At 34.6% G+C, this 25,742-nt stretch overlaps 2 protein-coding genes across 2 annotated transcripts in view; both read left to right on the top strand.

The window, feature by feature from the left end:
* Positions 1–13,892, top strand: part of LOC142230284 (scoloptoxin SSD14) — a 22,189-nt gene extending 8,297 nt beyond the window's left edge. The window contains exons 4-5 of the mRNA XM_075300937.1: positions 6,066–6,576; positions 13,755–13,892. Coding sequence (XP_075157052.1) covers positions 6,066–6,573 — 508 coding nt within the window. The 3' untranslated portion in view covers positions 6,574–6,576; positions 13,755–13,892. The remainder of the gene's footprint in view (positions 1–6,065; positions 6,577–13,754) is intronic.
* Positions 13,412–25,742, top strand: LOC142231265 (pickpocket protein 28-like). Its single transcript, XM_075301880.1, has 7 exons — positions 13,412–13,557; positions 13,755–13,955; positions 18,182–18,299; positions 18,387–18,535; positions 24,487–24,694; positions 24,754–25,339; positions 25,408–25,742. Exons 1-7 carry the CDS (start codon positions 13,412–13,414, stop codon positions 25,578–25,580), a joined length of 1,581 nt encoding a protein of 526 aa, XP_075157995.1. The 3' UTR covers positions 25,581–25,742.

Below are 25,742 nucleotides of genomic sequence, written 5' to 3'. Positions count from 1 at the left end.
ATCTTTGCTATAATTGTCTTTCCTCAAATCATGGGGTAAAGGATTGTAAGAGCAAATTCACTTGTCGAGAATATAGCATGCGACATCATACCATGTTACATAAGGGAACGGAAACCCAAACACTTGCTCAAGACCCAGTTAGCGATGCAGTACGACCTAGTACTAGCACTGCAGCGCTTGCGACACAGATACAGTCCACACCAAGCATAGGAAATAATGTTATGACCTTGACCCCCCAGAATGATCGTACTTGTGGGAATCATCCTAGAGGAACTTTGCTTTTTACAGCTTTGGTTCAGATTGAATCACGTGGACAATTATTCGATGCAAGAGCTATAATTGACTCGGGATCGCAGTCCACGTTTATATCTGAAAAATTGAAAAATAAATTAGCTTTGCCGACGAAACGAAACTTGATACACGTTACGGGAGTTAGTCAAATGTTGTCAGAGACTTCTACAAAATCATGTCTTTTCACTTTGCGTTCACGTTTAGACACAAGATTCAAATTAGAGGTTTGGGCCCCAGTTTTGAAAGCCATCTCATTTACCGCCACAAAACTTGGATTTGCGACAACTCGGTGATGTTGCCAACCTTGACTTGGCAGACCCGAAGTTTTACATTAGTCAACCGGTTGATTTTTTAATTGGAATGGATATAGGACCCTTGATTTTTGATATCGGGTCTCCTATGAGATCAATCGGCACACTTTTAGCACAAAATACAGTGTTCGGGTGGATTATTGGTGGACCCATGACAAATGACCCATACATTAATAATCGAATTTCATTACACAACACAGTGGCAATTGAGCAGGTTCTTACACGTTTTTGGGAGGTGGAAGAAACCCCAAAAAAGATTTTGCGGTCAGAAGAGGACATGTTTTGTGAATCAAATTTTAAACAGACTACTAAACGAAATTCGGATGGAAGATATGTTGTGAGTCTTCCTTTTAAAAAATGCCATGAGTTAGGAAGTTCGCGGAACATAGCAATGGCTCAATTTTACCGAATGGAAAGGAAATTAATGAAAACTCCTGATCTCAAGGAACAATACGATAAAAGCATTTTAGAATACTTGGAACTTGGTCATATGCGGAAAATATCAGCGCAAGAGATCACCAAGGCTCCAAATTACTATTTGCCGCATCACGCGGTGGTTAAACCTGACAGACTCACAACGAAACTTCGCGTCGTGTTCAACGCTTCAAATCCCACTTCAAATAAAAGCGCTCTCAATGACACTTTGTATACAGGACCCATTTTGCAACAGAATCTGGTTTTACAAATTTTGAAGTGGAGATTTTTTAAATATGTTTTTAACGCAGATATCACGAAAATGTACAGACAAATTCTTCTCGATCCAAATCAGACACAATATCAACGTATTCTTTTTCGAAAATCCCCAGCAGACCCTGTGGAGGATTTTGAACTCCTAACAGTTACCTTTGGAGTTAACTGCGCTCCATTTCTGGCAATACGCACACTTCTGCAACTCGCAGAAGATGTAGCAGACACACATCCTATTGCTTCCAAAATTATTCTAGAAAATCTGTATGTGGACGATGTTTTGGCTGGAGCGCACACAATTGACGAAGCAATTGCATCGCGCAAGGAATTAATATTGGCCTTGGAGTCCGCGGGATTTAAACTTATGAAATGGACGGCAAACGATCATAAAATAATTCAAGAATTGCCTAATGAGAAATTACTTCCTGTAAATTGGCTTGATTTGTCAGAAGACTCGTTTGCCAAGACATTGGGTGTTAGGTGGAATATTTCAGGAGATTTCTTCACATTTACTCAACCAACGGTGGAAGTTAGGCAAAATTATACAAAAAGGCAAGTTTTATCCACCATAGCAAAATTATTCGACCCTTGCGGATGGCTAGCGCCAGTAATTGTTGTAGCTAAACTTGTCATGCAACAAATATGGCTTGATAAAATAGATTGGGATGACCCACTGAAAACAATTACATTGATTAATTGGCAAAAGTTTGTAAAAACTAGTAGTGCAATAGACTCTGTCAAAATACCGCGTTGGATTCACTTTGTACCAAATTGCAATATCGAAATTCACGGCTTTTGCGATGCATCAGAGAGTGCATATGGCGCAGCATTGTATATTAGAGTAGAATTTGATAACCATAACGTTGAAACTCATTTGTTAGCGGCCAAAACTAGAGTGGCTCCTATTAAAAAACTCTCATTGCCAAGACTCGAATTGTGTGGAGCGGTTTTACTATCGAATTTGGCTGCGTCGACTGTAACTAATCTTCAAATTTCAAAATGTTCTACTTTTTTTTGGACTGACTCCACAATTGTTTTAGCATGGTTGAAGAAGCCTCCGTGCGCATGGAGCACATTCGTGGGTAATCGGGTGTCGGAAATTATAGAAAATGTTGGTAATGATAAATGGCAACATGTCGATTCGGAAAACAATCCGGCAGATATTGCTAGCCGAGGATGTTCACCATTTGAATTGAAAGAAAATTATTTATGGTGGCATGGGCCATCATGGCTCAAATTAGATAAACAAAATTGGCCAATTCATGATATTTTCTTAGAAACGAATATGGAAGCTAAAGCGGTTAAAGTTTTGACTACCTCAACCTTTGAAGACCCATTAATTCGATTTTCTTCTTTGTCCCGGGCTTACAGAGTGTTAAGCTACGTTTTGCGGTTTTGGCGAAATACTAGTTCAAAGCGAGATCATCTTAGAATTTCGTCGATAGAGGTTACAGCGGAGGAAATACAAGACGTGAAGCGACGTTTGATAATAATGACCCAAAAGCAATATTATCCTCATGAATATAACAATTTACAACAGAAATTAAAAATTTCTTCTACCAGTAGCCTACTAACGATGAATCCATTTCTTGATTCTCATGGCATAATGCGAGCAAATGGTCGACTCGTTCAGGCCCCAGTTCTGAGTTACAGCGAGAGGCATCCCATACTTCTACCCTATGATGCACCGTTAACTGATCTTATTGTAAATTTCACCCACAAAATAACCATGCACGGGGGAAATCAATTAATGATTCGTATTCTAAGATCGGAATTCTGGATATTCAGGTTAAAACCTTTGGTAAAAAAGATTATCCATAATTGTAAAACATGTATTTTATTTAAACGACATACTCAATCGCAAATCATGGGGGCTTTGCCTCCGGAACGTACAATGCTTTCAAGACCCTTTGCTAACACCGGAATAGATTTTGCAGGACCCTTTGATATTAAGCACTACAAGACTAGGTCATGTTTTATTACGAAAGGCTATGTTTGTATATTTGTATGCTTCGCTACTAAGGCCGTTCACTTAGAGGCCACCACAGATTTATCCTCACAATCCTTTCTTGCTGCTTTCTCACGATTTATTGCCCGGCGCGGCTGCCCATCGTGTGTCTACTCCGATAATGGAAAAAATTTCGTAGGAGCTGCTGAAATTTTGAAAAAAGATCGTATTGAATTTTTGAAAAATTTACAAACTCAAGCTATACAACAACATTCGCATAACAATCTTGTATGGAAGTTTATACCGCCAGGGGCTCCTCATATGGGCGGTTTGTGGGAAGCGGGGGTGAAGTCGTTTAAAACACATTTACGAAAATTTATTCCCAAGATGAGCTTTACTTTTGAGGAATTGTCAACTATTTTGGCGAGAATAGAAAGTTGTCTGAATTCGAGACCCTTAAGTACAGCTAGTGATGACCCAAATGATTTTTCTCCCTTAACTCCTGGTCACTTCTTGATAGGTACTTCTATGCTGGCTACAGCTGAACCCGATGTTTCCGATCAAAACTTGACACTAGCAAATAGATGGAAACGGCTCAAGATTGTTGCCCAATATTTTTGTATGAGATGGAAATCTGAATATTTAAAAGAGTTGCACCGTCGAACGAAGTGGAAGAGTCAACAAGACAACATTAAGGAAAACGACCTTGTAGTTATCAAAGACGACCGATTCCCTCCCACTGACTGGGCAATGGGTCGCATCGAAAAAACGTACCCTGGGACTGATCAAAATATTCGTGTAGTTGATATTCGTACGTCTCGTGGTATAATAAACAGGCCCATCACAAAAGTAGTCAAATTATTTTCAGCATGACTAGTCGGGTACTCCCAAATAAAGGGGCGCGGTACTCACAACGTTTTCGTTACAGGTATGGCTGCCTATCTGCCAAGACGTGATGCAATGGAGGACGAACCAATGGACAACAACGGCAGACGACCCAGACCCGAAGACAGACGTGAGAACCGTTTCAGAACCCGATCAGGGGTAAGACAAGAGAGAGGCAGAGTTGACCGTCCGGTTAATTGGCAGTATTCTTGCGGACTATGTCAAGAGGACCACGCCTTAAGCTCTTGCCAACGTTTTCTCGACAAAACACCATACCAGCGGTATGAAACAGTCGAGAGAAGGGGGTATTGCCGTAATTGTTTGGCACGAAGTCATTTGGCGCCTGACTGCCCAAGCCTCACCGCATGTCGCCGTTGCAGCAATCGACACCACACACTTCTTCATGGAGCCACGCAACTGGAAGACTCTCTGGCTGCTGCCGTTCTGTCTGTTCCAGTAAATTCGTCTGCGTTTAAGTGAGATCACGTTTTCATACCAACAGCAATGATCCGGGTCAGTTTAGAAGAGGTGGATAGTTGGGCAACCGTTAGAGCCTTGATATGCCAGTCGTCCACCATGTCTCGCATTGCATATTCGACCTTTCGACGCTTAGGCCTTCGCTCTTTTCTCCATCAAGGTCAAAGGTTTACTAAGATTCGAATTATGCCTAGACGCACTAACAGCACGTGGGCTTTGAAAGTTAACGCGCTCATAACGGATGAGCTACCTAGAAGACCCTATTCAGACCCACTTGTTGAAGACCCGACCCGTGATTTTAGTGATCATTCTCTTGCGGACCCAGACCCTAGAAGCAACGTGCCCATAGATATCGAGTTGGGGGCTGATACCTATTCGGCAATCCATCGTGAAGGATCATCATTTACTGGCATTGGTGATGTGAATGCATACAAGACGGTCCTTGGGTACATCATTTCCGGGCCTATCCGAAATTTGAGCCCTTAAAGGTTGAAATATTTTACACTTGGTCATGGGGGGCGGAATGTTGGGAGTTGTGCTAAAAGTTTGCACATTATTGTTATTTTTATTTGTTGCCATTGTGCTATTTAATTAGCACAGATATGTACATAGCGGTCCTCCAAATACCCATATATGTATGTGTACACATATGATGTATTACTTCAGTGGAGACATATCTGTTGTTATTGTATGCGTAAATGTCATCTCCAACCAATTGCCCATGACATTCGTTTTGTTTAATGTAAATCGATCTTTTAAACCGGCCGCTTCGCTACTCCCGTGACCAAAGTGAAAATAACAACAAAGTGAAATATAAAATAGAAACAATATTTGAAATAAAAAAAGAGCTGAAAAGTGAATTAACTAAAAGTTTTAACCATTGTAAAAAAAAGGAACAACTAAAATACTTACCTAGTGTTACTTACATCTAATCATAAAATAAATTATAAACTTACCTCTAGTATTGCACGTTGAGAAAATATTGCACATTGTAAAACCTATTGCACTTTGGAAAACCTATTGCACATTGTAATAATATTGCACATTGTGAAAATTAGTGAACAATTTCTTGAATTTAAACCTAAAGTGTAAACATTTTATACTTACCTAAAACCTGTATACTTACCATAAATTAACCTATACTTACCAACTACATTGCACTTACCCTTGTATATATTGTACCAGTGAATTTAAATAAACCAAAACCTAGAAATTGAACATCAACCAAAAGTCTTACCTCGATTATTACAAAAGGACAAACTCGGTAAAAAAAACAAATATAATTGTAAGCTTTGACTTTTATGCTTGAAGAAATTATTTTTCTGTGCTTCAACTACAAATGAGACACCTTACTTTGTTTAAAATTTAATATAGAAAAATATTTTTTTCGTTTAAAAATATATTTGGTTTGTTACCTTTTCTTTTTTTTTATAAAACTTTCCTCATTCTCCCTTTTCATTTCCCAGCTTCGGTAGTGGTCGCATGGGCTCTCGTACCGGTATACTCTTCAATAATGCCATGTCCGATTTCACCATTGAAGGCCTTCGCAATTACTTCAATTTACCAAATTTCCTCTCGCGAAACAACATTGAGCCACACAAGCAACCAATGTCTTCAATGGTTCCCCTTATAGTGACGCATAAACAGAGTGGTGAAGTACGTTTAGTCTTTGGAGCGGCGGGGGGATCACGCATTATATCGACTATGGCACAAATACTTTTACGAATTTTATGGATGAATAAAAATATCAAGCAAGCTATAGACTATCCTCGTTTTCATCATCAACTTTTGCCAAACATATTAGAGTATGAGTTTGGTATGCTACAGGAGATCGTGGAGAATTTGGAGAGTCGAGGACATCCTACAGAAAGAGTTCGTCACAAGAACACTGCTGTATGTGGTGTGGAGCGGGTGAAGGGAGCTGTACTTGCCAATGCTGATTATCGCAAAGAGGGTGGTGTCGATGGGTTTTAGAAGGTAAGTATAGCGAGAGAAAGAGAGAGAAAAGGTTTTAATTGTTAATTCAATAACACAAGAGAGAGAGAGAAGAAATTTCATAATGCTACTGTAACTGTGATCTAGTACAGGGATAGCAAATACAACTTAGGAGGAAGTACAAAAAAGGTATATTTGGAGTGAAAAGGTGTTTTAGTTTTATTTAATAAAAATATTCTTCAGAGTGTGGAATAAATAAGCATTATAGCAGAGTATATATTCCCACACAAACAATGTTTTTTTTTCTGATTCAATCACGAAATTAATTGATCCAACTAATTTTTTTATTGAAATGTCTTCAATCAGAGAAATGATAGTATCAATTAAAAAATTAATTGGTCCAATTAAAAAACTAATTGATACTATTAACTTTTTTGATTGTTTTTCAATTAAAAAATTTGTTGAATCAATTAAATTTTTAGTTGAATATTTTTTAAATCTTAACAGGTTGGCTGATAAGTTCCCGGTCTAAAAAAGAAAAACACATTTTTTGCCAAAATTCGTTTTTATTATTCAACATAATTCCCTTCAAGAGCAATACAACGATTATAACGACCTTCCAATTTTTTGATACAATTTTGGTAGTACTCCTTCGGTTTTGCCTCAAAATAGGCCTCAGTTTCGGCGATCACCTCTTCATTGCAGCCAAATTTTTTTTCCAGCGAGCATCCTTTTGAGGTCTGAGAACAAGAAAAAGTCGTTGGGGGCCAGATTTGGAGAATACGGTGGATGGGGAAGCAATTCGAAACCCAATTCATGAATTTTTGCCATCGTTCTCAATGACTTGTGGCACGGTGCGTTGTCTTGGTGGAACAACACTTTTTTCTTCTTCATATGGGGCCATTTTGCCGCGATTTCGACCTTCAAACGCTCCAAACACGCCATATAATTGTCACTGTTGATGGTCTTTCCCTTCTCAAGATAATCGATAAAAATTATTACATGCGCATCCCAAAAAACAGAGGCCATTACTTTCAACGCTTCGGAGACGGTTCACCGTTCGCTGTCCACTCAGCCAACTGTCGATTTGACTCAGGAGTGTAGCGATGGAGCCATGTTTCATCAATTGTCACATATCGACGGAAAAACTCGGGGGTATTACGAGTTAACAGCTGCAAACACCGCTCAGAATCATCAACACGTTGTTGTTTTTGGTCAAATGTGAGCTCGAGCGGCACCCATTTTACACAGAGCTTCCGCATATTCAAATATTGATGAATGATATGACCAACACGTTCCTTTGATATCTTAAGGGCCTCTGCTATCTCGATCAACTTCATTTTACGGTCATTCAAAATCATTTTGTGGATTTTTTTGATGTTTTCGTCGGTAACCACCTTTTCGGGCGTCCACTGCGTTCACCGTCCTCCGTGCTCATTTCACCACGCTTGAATTTTGCATACCAATCAATTATTGTTGATTTCCATGGGGCAGAGTCCGGAAACTCATTATCAAGCCAAGTTTTTGCTTCCACCGTATTTTTTCCCTTCAGAAAACAGTATTTTATCAAAACACGAAATTCCTTTTTTCCATTTTTTCACAATAACAAAAGTTGCTTCACGAAAGACGCTCTATCTCACAAACTAATTGACATACAGACGTCAAATTTTTACACGAATCATTTGAAGGTTGGTACCATATAAAAATAATATGCATTTAATACTAGCGACGCCATCTATGTATCAGACCGGGGACTTATCAGCCAACCTGTTAATTAAGACTTTAATCAAATTGGATAAAAACTACGGATTCCAGAAGCCCACGAAATAAAGTTGGGAGATCGGTCTATATGGGGGCTATACCAAAACATGCACCGATAGGCACCATTTGCGACACACCTATTTGTGATCTTAAAATACCTCCAGATTTTCAATCTCAAGCAAATCGTCTAGAAAATATAGTTTTTAGACCCCCAAGAAGTAAAATCGGGAGATCAGTCTATATGGGGTTTATACCAAAAAATGGACCGATACACCTTAATTTCGGCACACCTATTTTTGGTCCCAAAATACCCCTAGATTTCCAATTCCAGGCAAATCGGGTAATAAATACAGTTTATAGAAGGCCAAGAATAAAAATCGGGAGATCGGTCTATAAGGTGGCTATACCAAAACATGGACCGATGGGCACCATTTGCGACACACCTCTTTATGATCCTAAAATACCTCTAGATTTCCAATTTCAGGCAAATCGTATAGTAAATACAGTTTCTAGACACCGAAGAAACAAAATCGGGAGATCGATCTATATGGGGGCAATACCAAAAAATAGAACGATACGGACGATTTTCGATACACCTTTTTATCGTCCTAAAATAACTCTAGATTTCCAATTTCAGGCAAATCGTATAGTAAATACAGTTTCTAGAAGCCCAAGAAGTAATATCAGGAGATCGGTCTTTATAGAGGCTATACAAAAACATGGACCGATACACCCCATTTTCGACACACCTCTTTCAGGTCCAAAATACTTCCATATTTTCAATTTCAGTCAAATCGGATACAAAATACAGTTTCTAGATGCCCAAGAAGCAAAATCGGGAGATTGGTCTATATGGGGGCTATACCAAAACATGGACCGATGGGCACCATTTTCGGCACACCTTTTTATGTTCCTCAAGTACCTCTAGATTTTCAATTGGATAAAGACTACGGTTTTTATAAGCCCAAGACCCTAAATCGGGAAGTCGGTTTATATGGGGACTATATCAAAACATGGACCGCTATAGCCTATCTTCGAACTTGTCCTGCCTGCAAACAAAAAACGAATCCGTTGCCAAATTTCGCGACGATAGCGCCATTATTGAAGCCTGTAGCGTGATTACAACAGACGGACATGCTTATATCGTCTTAGAATTTCTCCCTGATCAAGAATATATATATATATATATATATATATATATATATATATATATATATATATATATATATATATATATATATATATATATATATATATATATATATATATATATATATATATATATATATATATATATATATATACTTTATATAGTCGGAAATCGATATTTCGATTTTTTACACACGGAATGACAAACTTATTATACCCCCATCACCATTCTATTGTGGTGGGTATAAAAACAAAAAATTAACATCAAATTTTAGAATCAGTTTAGATTTGTTCGAATTGAATTATCGCCTTCAATCGGACGACAAAGCCATCACACGCTGCACAAAAGTGGCTTTGCGGTAGCGCCTTCTTGATATAAACGACACTTTGGTATTTTTTTAGTGCCAACCTTACTCTAACAAATGTCCCAATCCAATGGATTGGACCCATAGACTTTGGTGGTCATTGTGACTTTTTAAGCCATTCTTTGGTGACGCGTTCCGAGTGCGATGGTGCAGAGTCCTCATATGACCACAGAGATCAATTTTTTGTATGAATGCCCGTAGTCTGCTACCGACATGTTTTGTCTGACCAGGTCCTCAATACAGTCTTTAGGTGATTTTTCCCATAATATTCGGCATTTATTTTGGCCCCATGTCCGATGAATATTTACGAGTGGGGAGCTGCAATCGTCGGTCGTCAAAGCGATCCACGCATCACCAAAGGCGACGCTTGAGTTCCGTTGGCCAATCAAAGGTGTACATTTTCAGCTGACCTCTTCGACAAGTAAATCCGATAATTTTGTTTGTTCATTCAACTACTCAATTTGGAATGGATTCTCATGGGAGAAAACCACATCCATGCAAGCGAAGGTACTCCTTGGTTTTCCATTCTAATTATACCCTGCGCCACACTGTGGAACAGGGTATTATAAGTTAGTGCATATGTTTGCAACACCCAGAAGGAGATGAGATAGACACATGGTGCCTTTGGCAAAAATGTTCAGGGTGGGCTTCTGAGTCGACATAGCCATGTCCGTCTGTCCGTGAACACATTTTTGTAATCAAATTCTAGGTCGCAGTTTTAGTCCAATCGACTTCAAATTTGGCACAAGTATGTGCTTCATGGTTCAGAATAGATCCCTATTGATTTTGGAAGAAATCGGTTCAGATTTAGATATAGCTCCCATATATATATTTCGCCCGATATGGACTTATATGGCCCCAGAAGCCAGAGTTTTACCCGAATTTGCTTAAAATTTTGCACAAGAAGAAAAATTAGTACTATAGTCAAGTGTGCCAAATTTTATGGAAATCAGTTCATATTTAGATATAAAGGGTGATTCTTTTGGGGTTAGGATTTTCATGCATTAGTATTTGACAGATCACGTGGGATTTCAGACATGGTGTCAAAGAGAAAGATGCTCAGTATGCTTTGACATTTCATCATGAATAGACTTACTAACGAGCAACGCTTGCAAATCATTGAATTTTATTACCAAAATCAGTGGCAGAAAATCCGCTTTTTTATCGACAAATTTTGTTCAGCGATGAGGCTCATTTCTGGTTGAATGGCTACGTAAATAAGCAAAATTGCCGCATTTGGAGTGAAGAGCAACCAAAAGCCGTTCAAGAACTGCCCATGCATCCCGAAAAATGCATTGTTTGGTGTGGTTTGTACGCTGGTGGAATCATTGGACCGTATTTTTTCAAAGATGCTGTTGGACGCAACGTTACGGTGAATGGCGATCGCTATCGTTCGATGCTAACAAACTTTTTGTTGCCAAAAATGGAAGAACTGAACTTGGTTGACATGTGGTTTCAACAAAATGGCGCTACATGCCACACAGCTCGCGATTCTATGGCCATTTTGAGGGAAAACTTCGGAGAACAATTCATCTCAAGAAATGGACCGGTAAGTTGGCCACCAAGATCATGCGATTTGACGCCTTTAGACTATTTTTTGTGCGGCTACGTCAAGTCTAAAGTCTACAGAAATAAGCCAGCAACTATTCCAGCTTTGGAAGACAACATTTCCGAAGAAATTCGGGCTATTCCGGCCGAAATGCTCGAAAAAGTTGCCCAAAATTGGACTTTCCGAATGGACCACCAAGACGCAGCCGCGGTCAACATTTAAATGAAATTATCTTCAAAAAGTAAATGTCATGGACCAATCTAACGTTTCAAATAAAGAACCGATGAGATTTTGCAAATTTTATGCGTTTTTTTTAAAAAAAAAGTTATCAAGCTCTTAACAAATCACCCTTTAGCTCCCATATATATATTTCGCCTGATATGGACTAATACGATCCCAGAAGCCAGAGTTTTACCCCAATTTGGTTGAAATTTTGCACTAAGAGTACAATTAGTAGTGTAGTCAAGTGTGCCACTTTTTATTGTAATCGGTTCAGATTTAGATATAGCTCCCATATATATCGTTCGCCCGATTTACACTGATATTACCACAGAGGCCAATTTTTTGCTCCGATTTAGTTGAAATTTTGCACAGGGAGTAGTATTAGCATTGTAGCTATGCGCGCCAAATTCGGTTGAAATCGGTTCAGATTTAGATATAGCTCCCATATATAGCTTTCGCCCGATTTACACTCATATGACCACAGAGGCCAATTTTTTGCCCCGACTTAGTTGAAATTTTGCACAGGGAGTAGAATTAGCATTGTTACTATGCGTGCCAAATTTGGTTGAAATCGGTACAGATTTAGATAATCTCCCATATATAGCTTTCGCCCGATTTAGACTCATATGACCACAGAGGCCAATTTTTAACTCCGATTTAGTTGAAATTTTGCACACGGAGTAGTATTAGCATTGTAGCTATGAGTGCCAAATTTGGTTGAAAACGATTCAGATTTATATATAGCTCCCATATATAGTTTTCGCCCGATTTACACTCATATGACCACAGAGGCCAATTTTTAACTCCGATTTAATTGAAATTTTCCACCGGGGTAGAATTAGCATTGTAGATATGCGAGCCAAATTTGGTTGAAATCGGTTCAGATTTAGATATAGCTCCCATATATATGTTTTTCTAATTTCGACAAAAATTGCCAAAATACCAACATTTTCCTTGTAAAATCACCACTGCTTAGTCGAAAAGTTGTAATAATGACTATAATTTTCCTAAACTTATAATACATATATATCGAGCGATAAATCATAAATAAACTTTTGCGAAGTTTCCTTAAAATTGCTTAAGATTTAAATATTTCCCATATTTTTTACTAACATTGTGTTCCACCATAGAACATTAACCGACTTAAATTTTGAGTCTATAGATTTTGTAGAAGTCTATCAAATTCTGTCCAGATCGAGTGATATTTAAATGTATCTATTTGAGACAAACCTATATATAGCCCCCAACACATTTGACGGATGTGATATTGTATCGAAAATTTAGATCTACAAAGTGGTGTAGGGTATAATATAGTCGGCCCCGCCCGACTTTAGACTTTCCTTACTTGGTTTTCAATATGTGTGACATCCGTTCTCGCGATATGTTCTCTTTACGTGCAATTTTTCTACCACTGCGGTGTGGGTTTCGGTCAAATCTGGACTTTAAGTTATTGGATCATTTCGAGTGTTGTTACCGTGCTTTTCCGTCCAATTTTTGGACGCGTTGCCACACTGCCTGTATCACGAGAAACAAAAGGTTTATCCAAATTGAAAAGTGATGGAGGACTCTAACGATAGCTACTTCTGATGTCCCAGACAAATATAAGGTAATCACAATATTAGGCTTGAATTTCATTCATTGCTTTTAAAAGCAATTAACTATAAATTAAGGATACTAATGACAGCTATTTAATTAAGCTAAGTATTCTTAAACGATTTTATGTTCTATTAACTCACTATGGTAATGAACCGAAACGTAATCCCATAAGTCATGAAAAAGACAGTTTCCCCGTGGTTTCCGTCTAAGACAGTCATTCTTAACGCATTCTATAATGTCTCAAGAATCCGATAACCCTAGACCTGGGCTTTGTCTACGTTTAATAATTTACTATATGGATATATTAAAGCAATTTCTAAGTAGTACAGCTTTGAATGGTCTAAAATATTTGTCCTTTAAATATTTGATTTTTTGGGAAAAGTACGTTCTACATGAAATAAAAAGTTGTTTGTCTTTATATACAACATTAACATAATGCAATTAATTTTTTGATATCAATATATATATTTTTTTTTTAATTATGAATCTAATTGGAAAAATATTAGTGATTAAATATTAAAAAAAAATTGTTATAAAAAATATTTTTTACTTTATATATGGTTCCTTTGTCGTTTCAGGTTATTTTTCTTAATTTGTTTTGTTGCGGCTGCCTACAATTCTTTCAATTTTGCCATTAACATCATCGAAAAATGGCAAACATCACCGGTCATTATTATCGTGAATCCTCAAGCCACTATTATAACCAATGAACCATTTCCATCGGTAACCATATGCAATATGAATAGGGCGAGCAAAAGGAAAGTCGAAAATTTTCCTATGTAAGTACGCTGCTTTTAGATTATCGCGATTTGAGTATTTTCCAAAAATCGAAAATCCCCTTTGCAAAAAAAGTTTGACATACCTATGGCCTAAAGATTTCTGACGGATATATTGATCAGTCAGAAATCTTAATCCTTTATATAGTCGGAAATCGACTTTTCGATGGGTTACAAACGGAGTGGCAACTTAATTATATCCCCATCACCATCCAATGGTGGTGGGTATAAAAAATGGGGACTAAAATACAGCTGAAAAATTAATTGGTGTTCGGTCGAAATTGGGATTAAACTCATGAGATTTTGTATGCAAAGCGGGCAATAAAATTTTGACAAAATTTTCTATAGAGATAAAGTTTTGACAAAATTTTCTATGGAAATAAGTTTTGACAAAATTTTCTATGGAAATAAAATGTTTTCAATACTTTCTATAAAAATATATAATATAGTAAATATTTAAAAAAATTGCTAAAGATATAAATTTCTTTAGAAATAAAATTTTGATAAAATTTTCCATAGAAATAAAATTTTGACAAAATTTTCTATAGAGATAAAATTTTGACAAAATTTTCTATAGAGATAAAATTTTGACAAAATTTTCTATAGAGATAAAATTTTGACAAAATTTTCTGTAGAAATAAAATTGTGTAAAAAATTTTTATAGAGATAAAATTCTGACAAAATTTTCTATAGAAATAAAATTTTGACAAAATTTTCTATAGAAATAAAATTTTGACAAAATTTTCTATAGAAATAAAATTTTGACAAAATTTTCTATAGAAATAAAATTTTGACAAAATTTTCTATAGAAATAAAATTTTGACAAAATTTTCTATAGAAATTAAATTTTAACAAATTTTCTAATGATATCAAACTTTGACAATCTTGTCTATTGAAATAAAATTTAAATATGACAAAATATAAAATTTTGATAATATTTTAGATAGAAATAAAATTTTGACTAAATTTTCGATGGAAATAAAATTTTTGCAAAATTTTCTATATAAATAAAATTGTCTATATACTGAAAAAAACCTAATATGGAAGACCTAATATGGAATATTATGCAACTTAAATTTTAGAATTCGAAATTTACGCAATGCTAAGGACAAAAATCTTTAAAATAATGATATTTTAATTAAAAGAAAGTTCATAATCCTTGCTTCAACAATTTTTATACCCTTCACCACTATTGTGGTACAGGGTATAACAAGTTTGTGCATTTGTATGTAACGCCAAGAAGGAAAAGTCTGAGACCCATCGTTTAGTATACCGATCGTCTTAGAATTAAATTCTGAGTCGATTTAGCGATGTCCGTCTGTCTGTCTGTCTGTCTGTTGATGTATTTTTGTGTGCAAAGTACAGCTCGCAGTTTTAGTTCGATTGTCCTAAAAATTGGTATAGGGTCCTGTTTCGGCTCAAAGACGATCCCTATTGATTTTGGAAAAAATCGGTTCAGATTTAGATATAGCTGCCATATATATTTTTCACCGATCTGGTCATAATTGGCGTGTATATCAACCGATCTTCCTCAAATTCCGTACATGCGAATATTTTATGAGTCTCGAAAAACTTGCAAAATATCATCCAAATCGGTTCAGATTTAGATATAGCTCCCATATATAGCTTTCGCCCGATTTACACTCATTTGCCCACAGAGGCCAATTTTTTGCTCCGATTTCGTTGAAATTTTGCACAGGGAGTAGAATTAGCATTATAGCTATGCGTGTCAAATTTGGTGAAAATCGGTTCAGATTTAGATGTAGCTCCCATATATAGATTTCGCCCGATTTACACTCAAATGACCACAGAGGCCAATTTTTTGCTCCGATTTAGTTGAAATTTTGCTCAGGGAGTAGAATTAGCATTGTAGCTATGTGTGCCAAATTTGGTTGAAATCGGTTCAGATATAGATATAGCTCCCATATATAGATTTCGCCCGATTTACACTCATATGACCACAGAGGCCAATCTTTTACTCCGATTTAATTGAAATTTTGCACAGGATGTAGAATTAGCATTGTAGCTATGCGTGTTAAATTTGGTTGAAATCGTATCAGATTTAGATATAGTTCCCATATATAGCTTTCGCCCGATTTACACTCATATGACCACAGTGGCCAATCTTTTACTCCGATTTAATTGAAATTTTGCACAGGGAGTAGAATTAGCATTGTAGCTATGTGTGCCAAATTTGGTTGAAATCGGTTCAGATTTAGATATAGCTCCCATATATAGCTTTCGCCCGATTTACACTCATATGACCACAGAGGCCAATTTTTTGCTCCGATTTAGTTGAAATTTTGCACAGCGAGTAGAATTAGCATTGTTGCTATGTGTGGCAAATTAGGTTGAAATCGGTTCAGATTTAGATATAGGTCCCATATATAGATTTCGCCCGATTTACACTCATATGACCACAGAGGCCAATCTTTTACTCCGATTTAATTGAAATTTTGCACAGGATGTAGAATTAGCATTGTAGCTATGCGTGTTAAATTTGGTTGAAATCGTATCAGATTTAGATATAGCTCCCATATATAGCTTTCGCCCGATTTACACTCATATGACCACAGTGGCCAATCTTTTACTCCGATTTAATTGAAATTTTGCACAGGGAGTAGAATTAGCATTGTAGCTATGTGTGCCAAATTTGGTTGAAATCGGTTCAGATTTAGATATAGCTCCCATATATAGCTTTCGCCCGATTTACACTCATATGACCACAGAGGCCAATTTTTTGCTCCGATTTAGTTGAAATTTTGCACAGCGAGTAGAATTAGCATTGTTGCTATGTGTGGCAAATTAGGTTGAAATCGGTTCAGATTTAGATATAGGTCCCATATATATGTTTTTCTGATTTCGACAAAAATGGTCAAAATACCAAAATTTTCCTTGTAAAATCGCCACTGCTTAGTCGAAAAGATGTAAAGATGACTATAATTTTCCTAAACTTCTAATACATATATGTCGAGCGATAAATCATAAATAAACTTTTGCGAAGTTTTCTTACTAACATTGTGCTCCAGCCTAGTGTATTAGCCGACTTAAATTTTGAGTCTATAGATTTTGTAGAAGTCTATCAAATTCTGTCCAGATCGAGTGATATTTAAATGTATGTATTTGGGACAAACCTTTATATATAGCCCCCAACACATTTGACGGATGTGATATGGTATCGAAAATTTAGATCTACAAAGTGGTGCAGGGTATAATATAGTCGGCTCCGCCCGACTTTAGACTTTACTTACTTGTTTTCATTAAATTTGGGACACAAATCTTGAAATTTTGCGTCTCTCTGTTGAATTTGTAGATCTTTTAAGTGAGGCAAATGTTCCTTAAAATAAAGAAAAACATTTTTAATATGAAGAAATCGTCTTTAACTCAACTTACATATTGAATTTTTAAATTTAAGATAAAAATGCTTCAAATATAGGCCAAGACTTATTTTAAGGATTTGCATCTTTGGTTTAAAGTTTTTTAGCATTAAGAAAACAGTTTTTACTTGGCATAATTTGTTTTTACTTGGCATAATTGGCATAATTTGGATTTTGAAACTGGAATTGGTTTGTACATTAATACCTTTATTAATATATGGAGTGCAGAGATAACATTTTGACAAAATATGCTATAGAAATGAAATTTTTAAAACATTTCTATAGAAATAAAACAGTGACAAAATATTCTAAAGAAATACAATTTTGACAAAATTTTCTTATAAATAAAGTTTTGACAAAATTTCTTATAGAAAAAAATTTTTTTTTCAATATTTTCTATAAAAATATATATTCGGAACACGAGTCGAATGTTAATAAAAATATGAGGATGATGGGAACCTGAAAAACAAATTACATATCAATGAGAGGAAGAGCAGGAGACAATATCGAAGTACGATGACAGGTGACTAGCGAGAGTGTGAGAAAGGACATGAAGGCATCACTTGACGACACAGGGTCGTGGGTTCGGATCCAATTTCGACCGCGTTGCACACGCAGGGTCGTGGGTTCGGACCCAGTTTCGACCAAACCCCAAAAAGTTTTTCAGTGGTGGACTATCCCACCTCAGTAATGCTGGTGACATTTCTGAGTGTTTCAAAGTTTCTCTAAGTCGTTTCACTGCACTGTGGAACGCCGTTCAAACTCGGCTATAAAAGGGAGGTCCCTTATAATTTATCCGTCATCTATTTTCAAACTTGTTTTCTTTTTGTATTTTTATTTATCTCATTTTAGAAATTCAACGGACTATGCAATGACTTCGAAAATATGTTTCCAAGAATTGAATTACACTGCCTATTCTGTAGCAAATTTTCATAAAACTAATGATACATTTGCTAATTTTTTAGTAAGAGTAAGTTTCTGTCGAACTGTAATTTTTAGGCGAAAATTCCAATGGGTTGAAAACTTCTTAATGTGTTTTTCTTATTTTTTTCTTCAGAATGCTCAACCATGTTCGGATATGATCGCCTTGTGTCTATGGGATCAAACTGAAACAACATGTACAGATTTATTCCGACCGGTGTTATTAGATGAGGGGATATGTTGTTCCTTTAACATTGCCCATCCGTTTTTAATCTACAATGGAGAGTAAGTTCAAATCCGGTAAACTGTTTTATGGATAGGTGTCTCTCTGCACGAAATGTTTTTGTAAGTTTGTAAACTATAAAATGCAGTGCTACTGGATCAACTCTGCCAATATCGGTCGTAAACACGGTTGCCGAAGTTGGGAGAATTCTACCAAAAATGGTAGATGTTTTACTGTTTGATAACATTTTGGCAACATTTTCTATAGAAATAAAATTTTGAGAAAATTTTTTATAGAAATAAAATTTTGACAAAATTTTATATAGAAATAAAAGAAATAAGAAATAAATCAAAGAAAGATTTTCTATAGAAATCAAATTTTGATAAAATTTTATATAGAAATAAAGATTTGACAAAATTTTTTATGGAAATAAAATTTTGACACAAATTTCTATAGAAATAAAATGTTGGCAAAATTTTCTATAGACATAAAATTTGGAAATGTAGAAATAAAATTTTGACAAAATTTTCTATAGAAATAAAATTTTGACCAACCTTTCTATAGAAATAACATTTTAACAAAGTTTTATATGGAAATCAATTTTTGAAAAAATTCTCTATAAAATAAAAGTTTAACAAAATATTCTATAGAAATAAAAGTTTGACAACATTTTTTACACAAATAAAATTTTGACAAAATTTTCTACAGAAATAAAATTTTGATAAAATTTTCTATAGAAATAAAATTTTGACATAATTTCCTAAAATTTTGACCAAATTTTCTACAGAAATAAAATTTTGACAAAATGTTCTATAGAAATAAAATTTTAATAAAAATTTCTATAGAAATAAAATTTCGACAAAATTTTCTATAGAAATAAAATTTTGACAATACTATCTACACAAATAAAAATTTTAAAAAAATTTCTATAGAAATAAAATTTAGATATAATTTTCTAAGAAATAAAATTTTGATAAAATTTTCTATAGAATTGAAATTTTGACAAAATTTCTATAGAAATAAAATGTCGAAAAAAATTTCTATAGAAATAAAATTTCGACAAAATTTTCTATAGAAATAAAAATTCGACAAAATTTTCTATAGAAATAAAATTTTTACAAAATTGTCTACACAAATAAAAATTTGACAAAATGTTCTATAGAAATAAAATTTCGACAAAATTTGCTATAGAAATAAAATTCAGACAATATTATCTACACAAATAAAAAGTCGACCAAATTTTGTATAGAAATAAAATTTTGACAAAATGTTCTATAGAAATATTTTTTTTCATTCGTTTTGTTTTGTTATTGTTGGTTTAGTTCTTTAATCAATGTTGTTGTTTTTTTGATTTCAGCTTAAAACCATACATTGACTAAACTACAAGTGTAGCTTAACCAAAAGAGGAAAATAATGTTTGTCAAATTTATTTGGGCAAAGCCCTATAGACTGCAAGATGGTTGGATGGACGCACGTTTCGGAATTACCACATTCCTCATCAGCATCCTCTACTTGAAGCAAAACTATCAACCAATTATCAGAATAAATTCAGGCAGTTCATTAAACCCAACAATGAACCACACTTGAACCTTCCGAAAAAAGGTTTTACACGATAGCCGGTTTATGCCGAAATAAATTCGTACAAATATATCTCTTTCCCTTTGCCACCGTCAAATCATCGATTTGAGTGCAGTTGGCTGGGTTTTATATTGAGCGTGCTTCCTCTTTTTTCTTTCATTCGTTTTGTTTTGTTATTGTTGGTTTTTGTTCTTTAATCATTGTTGTTGTTGACAAATCGATGATTTGACGGTGGCAAAGGTCTATAGGGCTTTGCTTGCAGTCTATAGGGCTTTTCCCAAATAAATTTGACAAACATTATTTTCCTCTGTTGGTTAAGCTACACTTGTAGTTTAGTCAATGTATGGTTTTAAGCTGAAATCAAAAAAACAACAACAATGAAATAAAATTTCGACAAAATTTTCTATAGAAATAAAATTTGGCAAAATTTTCTATAGAAATAAAATTTTGACAAAATTTTCTATAGAAATAAAATTTTGACAAAATTTTCTATAGAAATAAAATTTGGACAAAATTTTCTATAGAAATACAATTTTGATAAAAATTTCCTATAGAAATAAAATTTCGACAAAATTATCTATAGACATAAAATTTTGATAAAATTTTCTATAAAATTAAAATTTTGACAAAATTCGACAAAATTTTCTATAGAAATAAAGTTTTTACAAAATTGTCTACAAAAAAAAATTGACAAAATTTTCTATAGAAATAAAATTTTTACAAAACGTTCTATAGAAATAAAATTTTGACAAAATTTTCTAAAGAAATAAAATGTTGATAAAATGTTCTATAGAAATAAAATTTTGACAAAATTTTCTATAGAAATAAAATTTTGATAAAATTCCCTATAGAAAAAAAATTTCGACAAAATTATCTATGGAAATAAAAGTTTGACAAAATGTTCTATGGAAATAAAATGTTGATAAAATTTTCTATTAAATTAAAATTTTGACAAAATTTCTATAGCAATTAAATTTTGATGAAATTTTCTATAGAAATAAACTTTTGATAACATTTTCTACATAAATAAAAATTTTGAGAAAAGTTTCTATAGAACTAAATTTTTGATGAAATTTTCTATAGAAATAAAATTTTGACATAATTTTCTTCATTGTTAAACCTCTGATTCACCTGTCGCAGAGATGTTTCCATAAAAATATTGTCAATATTAAGCAATTGGCTGCCAAGACCAATCTGGAAGAAGAATAACAACATCTAGGTGGAGAAAAGTCTAAATTTTAATACATAGAAAATTATATTGTATTCCGCACAAATTTTCTTATATTGTATTTTACAACATCTATGTGTTTGCGCACTTCAATCACATTGGCAATTTGATTTAATAAAACGTTTCTTTATGCAAAATTGCAATTAGGGATATTTTTTCTCATATGACCTATGACGTTTGGACACAAATTAGAATTGACATTCTGAATATATCTATAAAACCCTAAAAGTATAGCTACAAACAGGTGGAAAGGGCAACAATAGGCTCAGATTACATTTATCTCCATTAAGTACCCATCAACCTGAAGACATAAAATCGTGGTCGAGATTCTACAAAAATCTATTGTGATTTAAACATTTCATATAGATTTTCGATAATAGTGTACTCTGGGCAATCAACTTTCCGATATTTTTATGTGTATGGAACAGTGTTACCAATAGGAAACTATCCTTTACCCTCATAAAATTTTGACAAAATTTCTATAGCAATTAAATTTTGATGAAATTTTCTATAGAAATAAACTTTTGATAAAATTTTCTACATAAATAAAATTTTGAGAAAAGTTTCTATAGAACTAAATTTTTGATGAAATTTTCTATAGAAATAAAATTTTGACATAATTTTCTATAGAAATAAAATTTTGACAATATTTTCTATAGAAATAAAATGTTGACAAAATTTTCGATAGAAATAAAATTTTGACAAAATTTTCTATAAAAACACAATTTTGACAAAAATTTCTATAGAAATAAAATTTAGATAAACTTTTCTACAGAAATAAAATTTTAATAAAATTTTCTATAGAAGTAAAATTTTGGCAAAATGTTCTATAGAAATAAAATTTTCTATAGAAATAAAAGTTGTACGAAATTTTCTAAAGAAATAAAATTTTGCCATAATCTTTGCTAGAAATAAAATTTTGACAAAATGTTCTATAGAAATAAAATTTTGACAAAATTTTCTATAGAAATAAAATTTTGACAAAATTTTCTATAGAAATAAAATTTTGACAAAATTTTCTGTAGAAATAAAATTTTGACAAAATTTTCCATCGAAATAAAATGTTGACAATATTTTTTATAGAAATAAATTTTTGAAAAAAATGTTCAATAGAAATAAAATTTTGCAAGGTAAGTTTTTTTGTTTGGTAGTTTTTTATACCCTCCACCATAGGATGGGGGTATATTAACTTTGTCATTCCGTTTGTAACACATCGAAATATTGCTCTAAGACCCCATAAAGTATATATATTCTGGGTCGTGGTGAAATTCTGAGTCGATCTAAGCATGTCCGTCCGTCCGTCCGTCTGTCCGTCTGTCCGGCTGTCCGTCCGTCTGTGGAAATCACGCTAACTTCCGAACGAAACTAGCTATCGACTTGAAACTTGGCACAAGTAGTTGTTATTGATGTAGGTCGGATGGTATTGAAAATGGGCCATATCGGCCCACGCTTACGTATAGCCCCCATATAAACCGATCCCCAAATTTGGCTTGCGGAGCCTTCCGGAGCAGCAAAATTCATCCGATCCGGTTGAAATTTGGTGCGTGGTCTAAGTATACGGTCTCTAACAACCATGCAAAAATTGGTCCATATCGGTCCATAATTATATATAGCCCCCATATAAACTGACCCCCAGATTTGACCTCCGGAGCCTCTTGGAGGGGCAAAATTCATCCGATCCGGTTGAAATTTGGTACCTGATGTTAGTATACGGTCTCTAACAACCATGCAAAAATTGGTCCATATCGGTCCATAAATATATATAGCTCCCATATAAACCGATCCCCAGATTTGACCTCCGGAGCCTCTTGGAGGAGCAAACTTCATCCTACCCGATTGAAATTTGGTACATGGTGTTAGTATATGGTCTCTAACAACCATGCAAAAACTGATCCATATCGGTCCATAATTATATATAGCTCCCATATAAACCGATCCCCAGATTTGACCTCCGGAGCCTCTTGGAGGGGCAAAATTCATCCGATCCGTTTGAAATTGGGTACCTGATGTTAGTATACGGTCTCTAACAAGCATGCAAAAATTGGTCCATATCGGTCCATAATTATATATAGCTCCCATATAAACCGATCCCCAGATTTGAACTCTGGAGCCTCTTGGATGAGCAAAATTCATCCGATCCAATTGAAATTTAGTACGTGGTGTTAGTATATGGTCTCTAACAACCATGCAAAAATTGGTCCATATCGGTCCATAATTATATATAGCTCCCATATAAACCGATCCCCAGATTTGACCTCCGGAGCCTCTTGGAGGGGCAAAATTCATCCGATCCGTTTGAAATTGGGTACCTGATGTTAGTATACGGTCTCTAACAAGCATGCAAAAATTGGTCCATATCGGTCCATAATTATATATAGCTCCCATATAAACCGATCCCCAGATTTGACCTCCGGAGCCTCTTGGAGGAGCAAAAGTCATCCGATGCGGTTGAAATTTGGTACATTTCGTTAGTATATGGCCTCTAACAGCCATGTAAAAATTGTCAAATTTTATTACTATAGAAAGTTTTGTCAAAATTTCATTTCTATAGAAAGTTTTGTAAAAAGTTTATTTCTATAGCAATGTTTGCCAACATTTTATTTCCATAGAAAATTTTGTCAAAATTTTATTTCTATAGAAAATTTTGTAAAAAATTTATTTCTGTCGAAAATTTTGTCAACATTTTATTTCTATAGAAAATTTTGTCAACATTTTATTTCTATAGAAAATTTTGTCAAAATTTTATTGCTATAGAAAATTTTGTCAACATTTTACTTCCATAGAAAATTTTGTCAACATTTTATTTCTATAGAAAATTTTGTCAAAATTGTATTTCTATAGAAAATTTTGTCAAACTGAATTATATACGTATTTAATCGCCCTTTTTTTGTTTAATATATACCCCTTATGGACTAACTTACAATTTAGAAGACAGTGTTAAAAAGTTTTACGATACCTTGCCATCGGTAAGTGTTATCGCAACCCAAGTAATTCGATTGTGGATGACAGCCTTTAGTAGAAGTTCCTACGCAATCCATGGTGGAGGGTACATAAGATTCGGCCTGGCCGAACTTACGGCCGTATATACTTGTTTGGTACTATTTTCTCCATATTTTGGTATATTATTTTCGGCTCGCGTGGCAAACGTTTTCTTAAAACCTATATAACTCAGATCAATAATGCTAATTTTTAATAATTAATTTCCAGCTATTCTATGCCACGTGACTTTACATCGATTGATAGTCAATGGATACCAGTTGACTATCATCCGGAGAATGGCTATCCAAAGGATTTACCAAAACGTTTTTACCCACGCAAAGCAATTGGATCAGGCATTACAAATGGCCTATCATTAGTCCTGAATGGAGACATTGATGATTACTATTGCTCATCGACCAATGGGGCAGGATTTAAGGTATGGCAAAATGGAACATAAAGATCAGACAAATCATTGATCGCATCATCTTTCTTCAGGTACAATTGCACAATCCCATAGATGCTCCACAAATCAAGGAGACCGGTCTAACCATAAGTCTTGGCTATCAGACAAGTTTCCGAGTTTCCGCAATAAAAGATGAGGCCCAACCAACTTTACGCTCGACCTCACCCAAAGAAAGGCAATGCTATTTCAGTGATGAGCGTCCCCTACACTACTACAAATATTACACGCGTCCCAATTGTGAAAGTGAATGTGATGCGTATTTCTTCTTGAGGACTTGTAATTGTATACCCTATTATTTGCCCAAGGTTTTGGCCAATGCCACTACCTGCTATATTGAACATTTCGATTGTCAAGTTCAAGCTGAAAAGGATTACTCAGATCCCGAGAATATACAATGCAAAAGAGAATGCCTATCAGGATGTTATGATATCAGCTTTACACCAGACATCTTTCCCACACCATTTGCCACGGATAACTTCGGTTTGGTTAATTCGTTTATGCGAAATTTCACCAGGGAATATATAAACAGTAATTTTGCCTATATTAACATCTATTTTCCTCAAAATTTTTATCGCAGTAATGTAAAGACACCCTATACAGGGATCACCGAGTATTTGTGTAAGTTTGAGTGGGGAATTGAACTTGAGTGAAAATGGTATTTGATGGTGTTATATTTTATGTTTCAGCTCAAACTGGTGGCATTATGAGTTTGATGATTGGTTTCAGCGTTATCTCGATTGTAGAATTTGTCTATTTCTTCATTGTTAAACCTCTGATTCACCTGTCGCAGAGATGTTTCCATAAAAATATTGTCAATATTAAGCAATTGGCTGCCAAGACCAATCTGGAAGAAGAATAACAACATCTAGGTGGAGAAAAGTCTAAATTTTAATACATAGAAAATTATATTGTATTCCGCACAAAATTTCTTATATTGTACTTTATAACATCTATGTGTTTGCGCACTTCAATCACATTGACAATTTGATTTAATAAAACGTTTCTTTATGCAAAATTGCAA

This window comes from Haematobia irritans, chromosome 3 (genome assembly GCF_050003625.1).
Source record: "Haematobia irritans isolate KBUSLIRL chromosome 3, ASM5000362v1, whole genome shotgun sequence".
NCBI lineage: Eukaryota > Metazoa > Arthropoda > Insecta > Diptera > Muscidae > Haematobia > Haematobia irritans.
This window is presented reverse-complemented; position numbering and strand designations above follow the sequence as displayed.

Coding starts and splice junctions, on each gene's coding strand:
- LOC142231265 (XM_075301880.1), top strand. CDS start 13,412: ATGTCTCAAGAATCCGATAACCCTAGACCTGGGCTTTGTCTACGTTTA. Junction 18,300..18,386: donor TTGCTAATTTTTTAGTAAGA/GTAAGTTTCTGT, acceptor TTTTTTCTTCAG/AATGCTCAACCATGTTCGGA. Junction 18,536..24,486: donor TTTTTAATCTACAATGGAGA/GTAAGTTCAAAT, acceptor ATTAATTTCCAG/CTATTCTATGCCACGTGACT.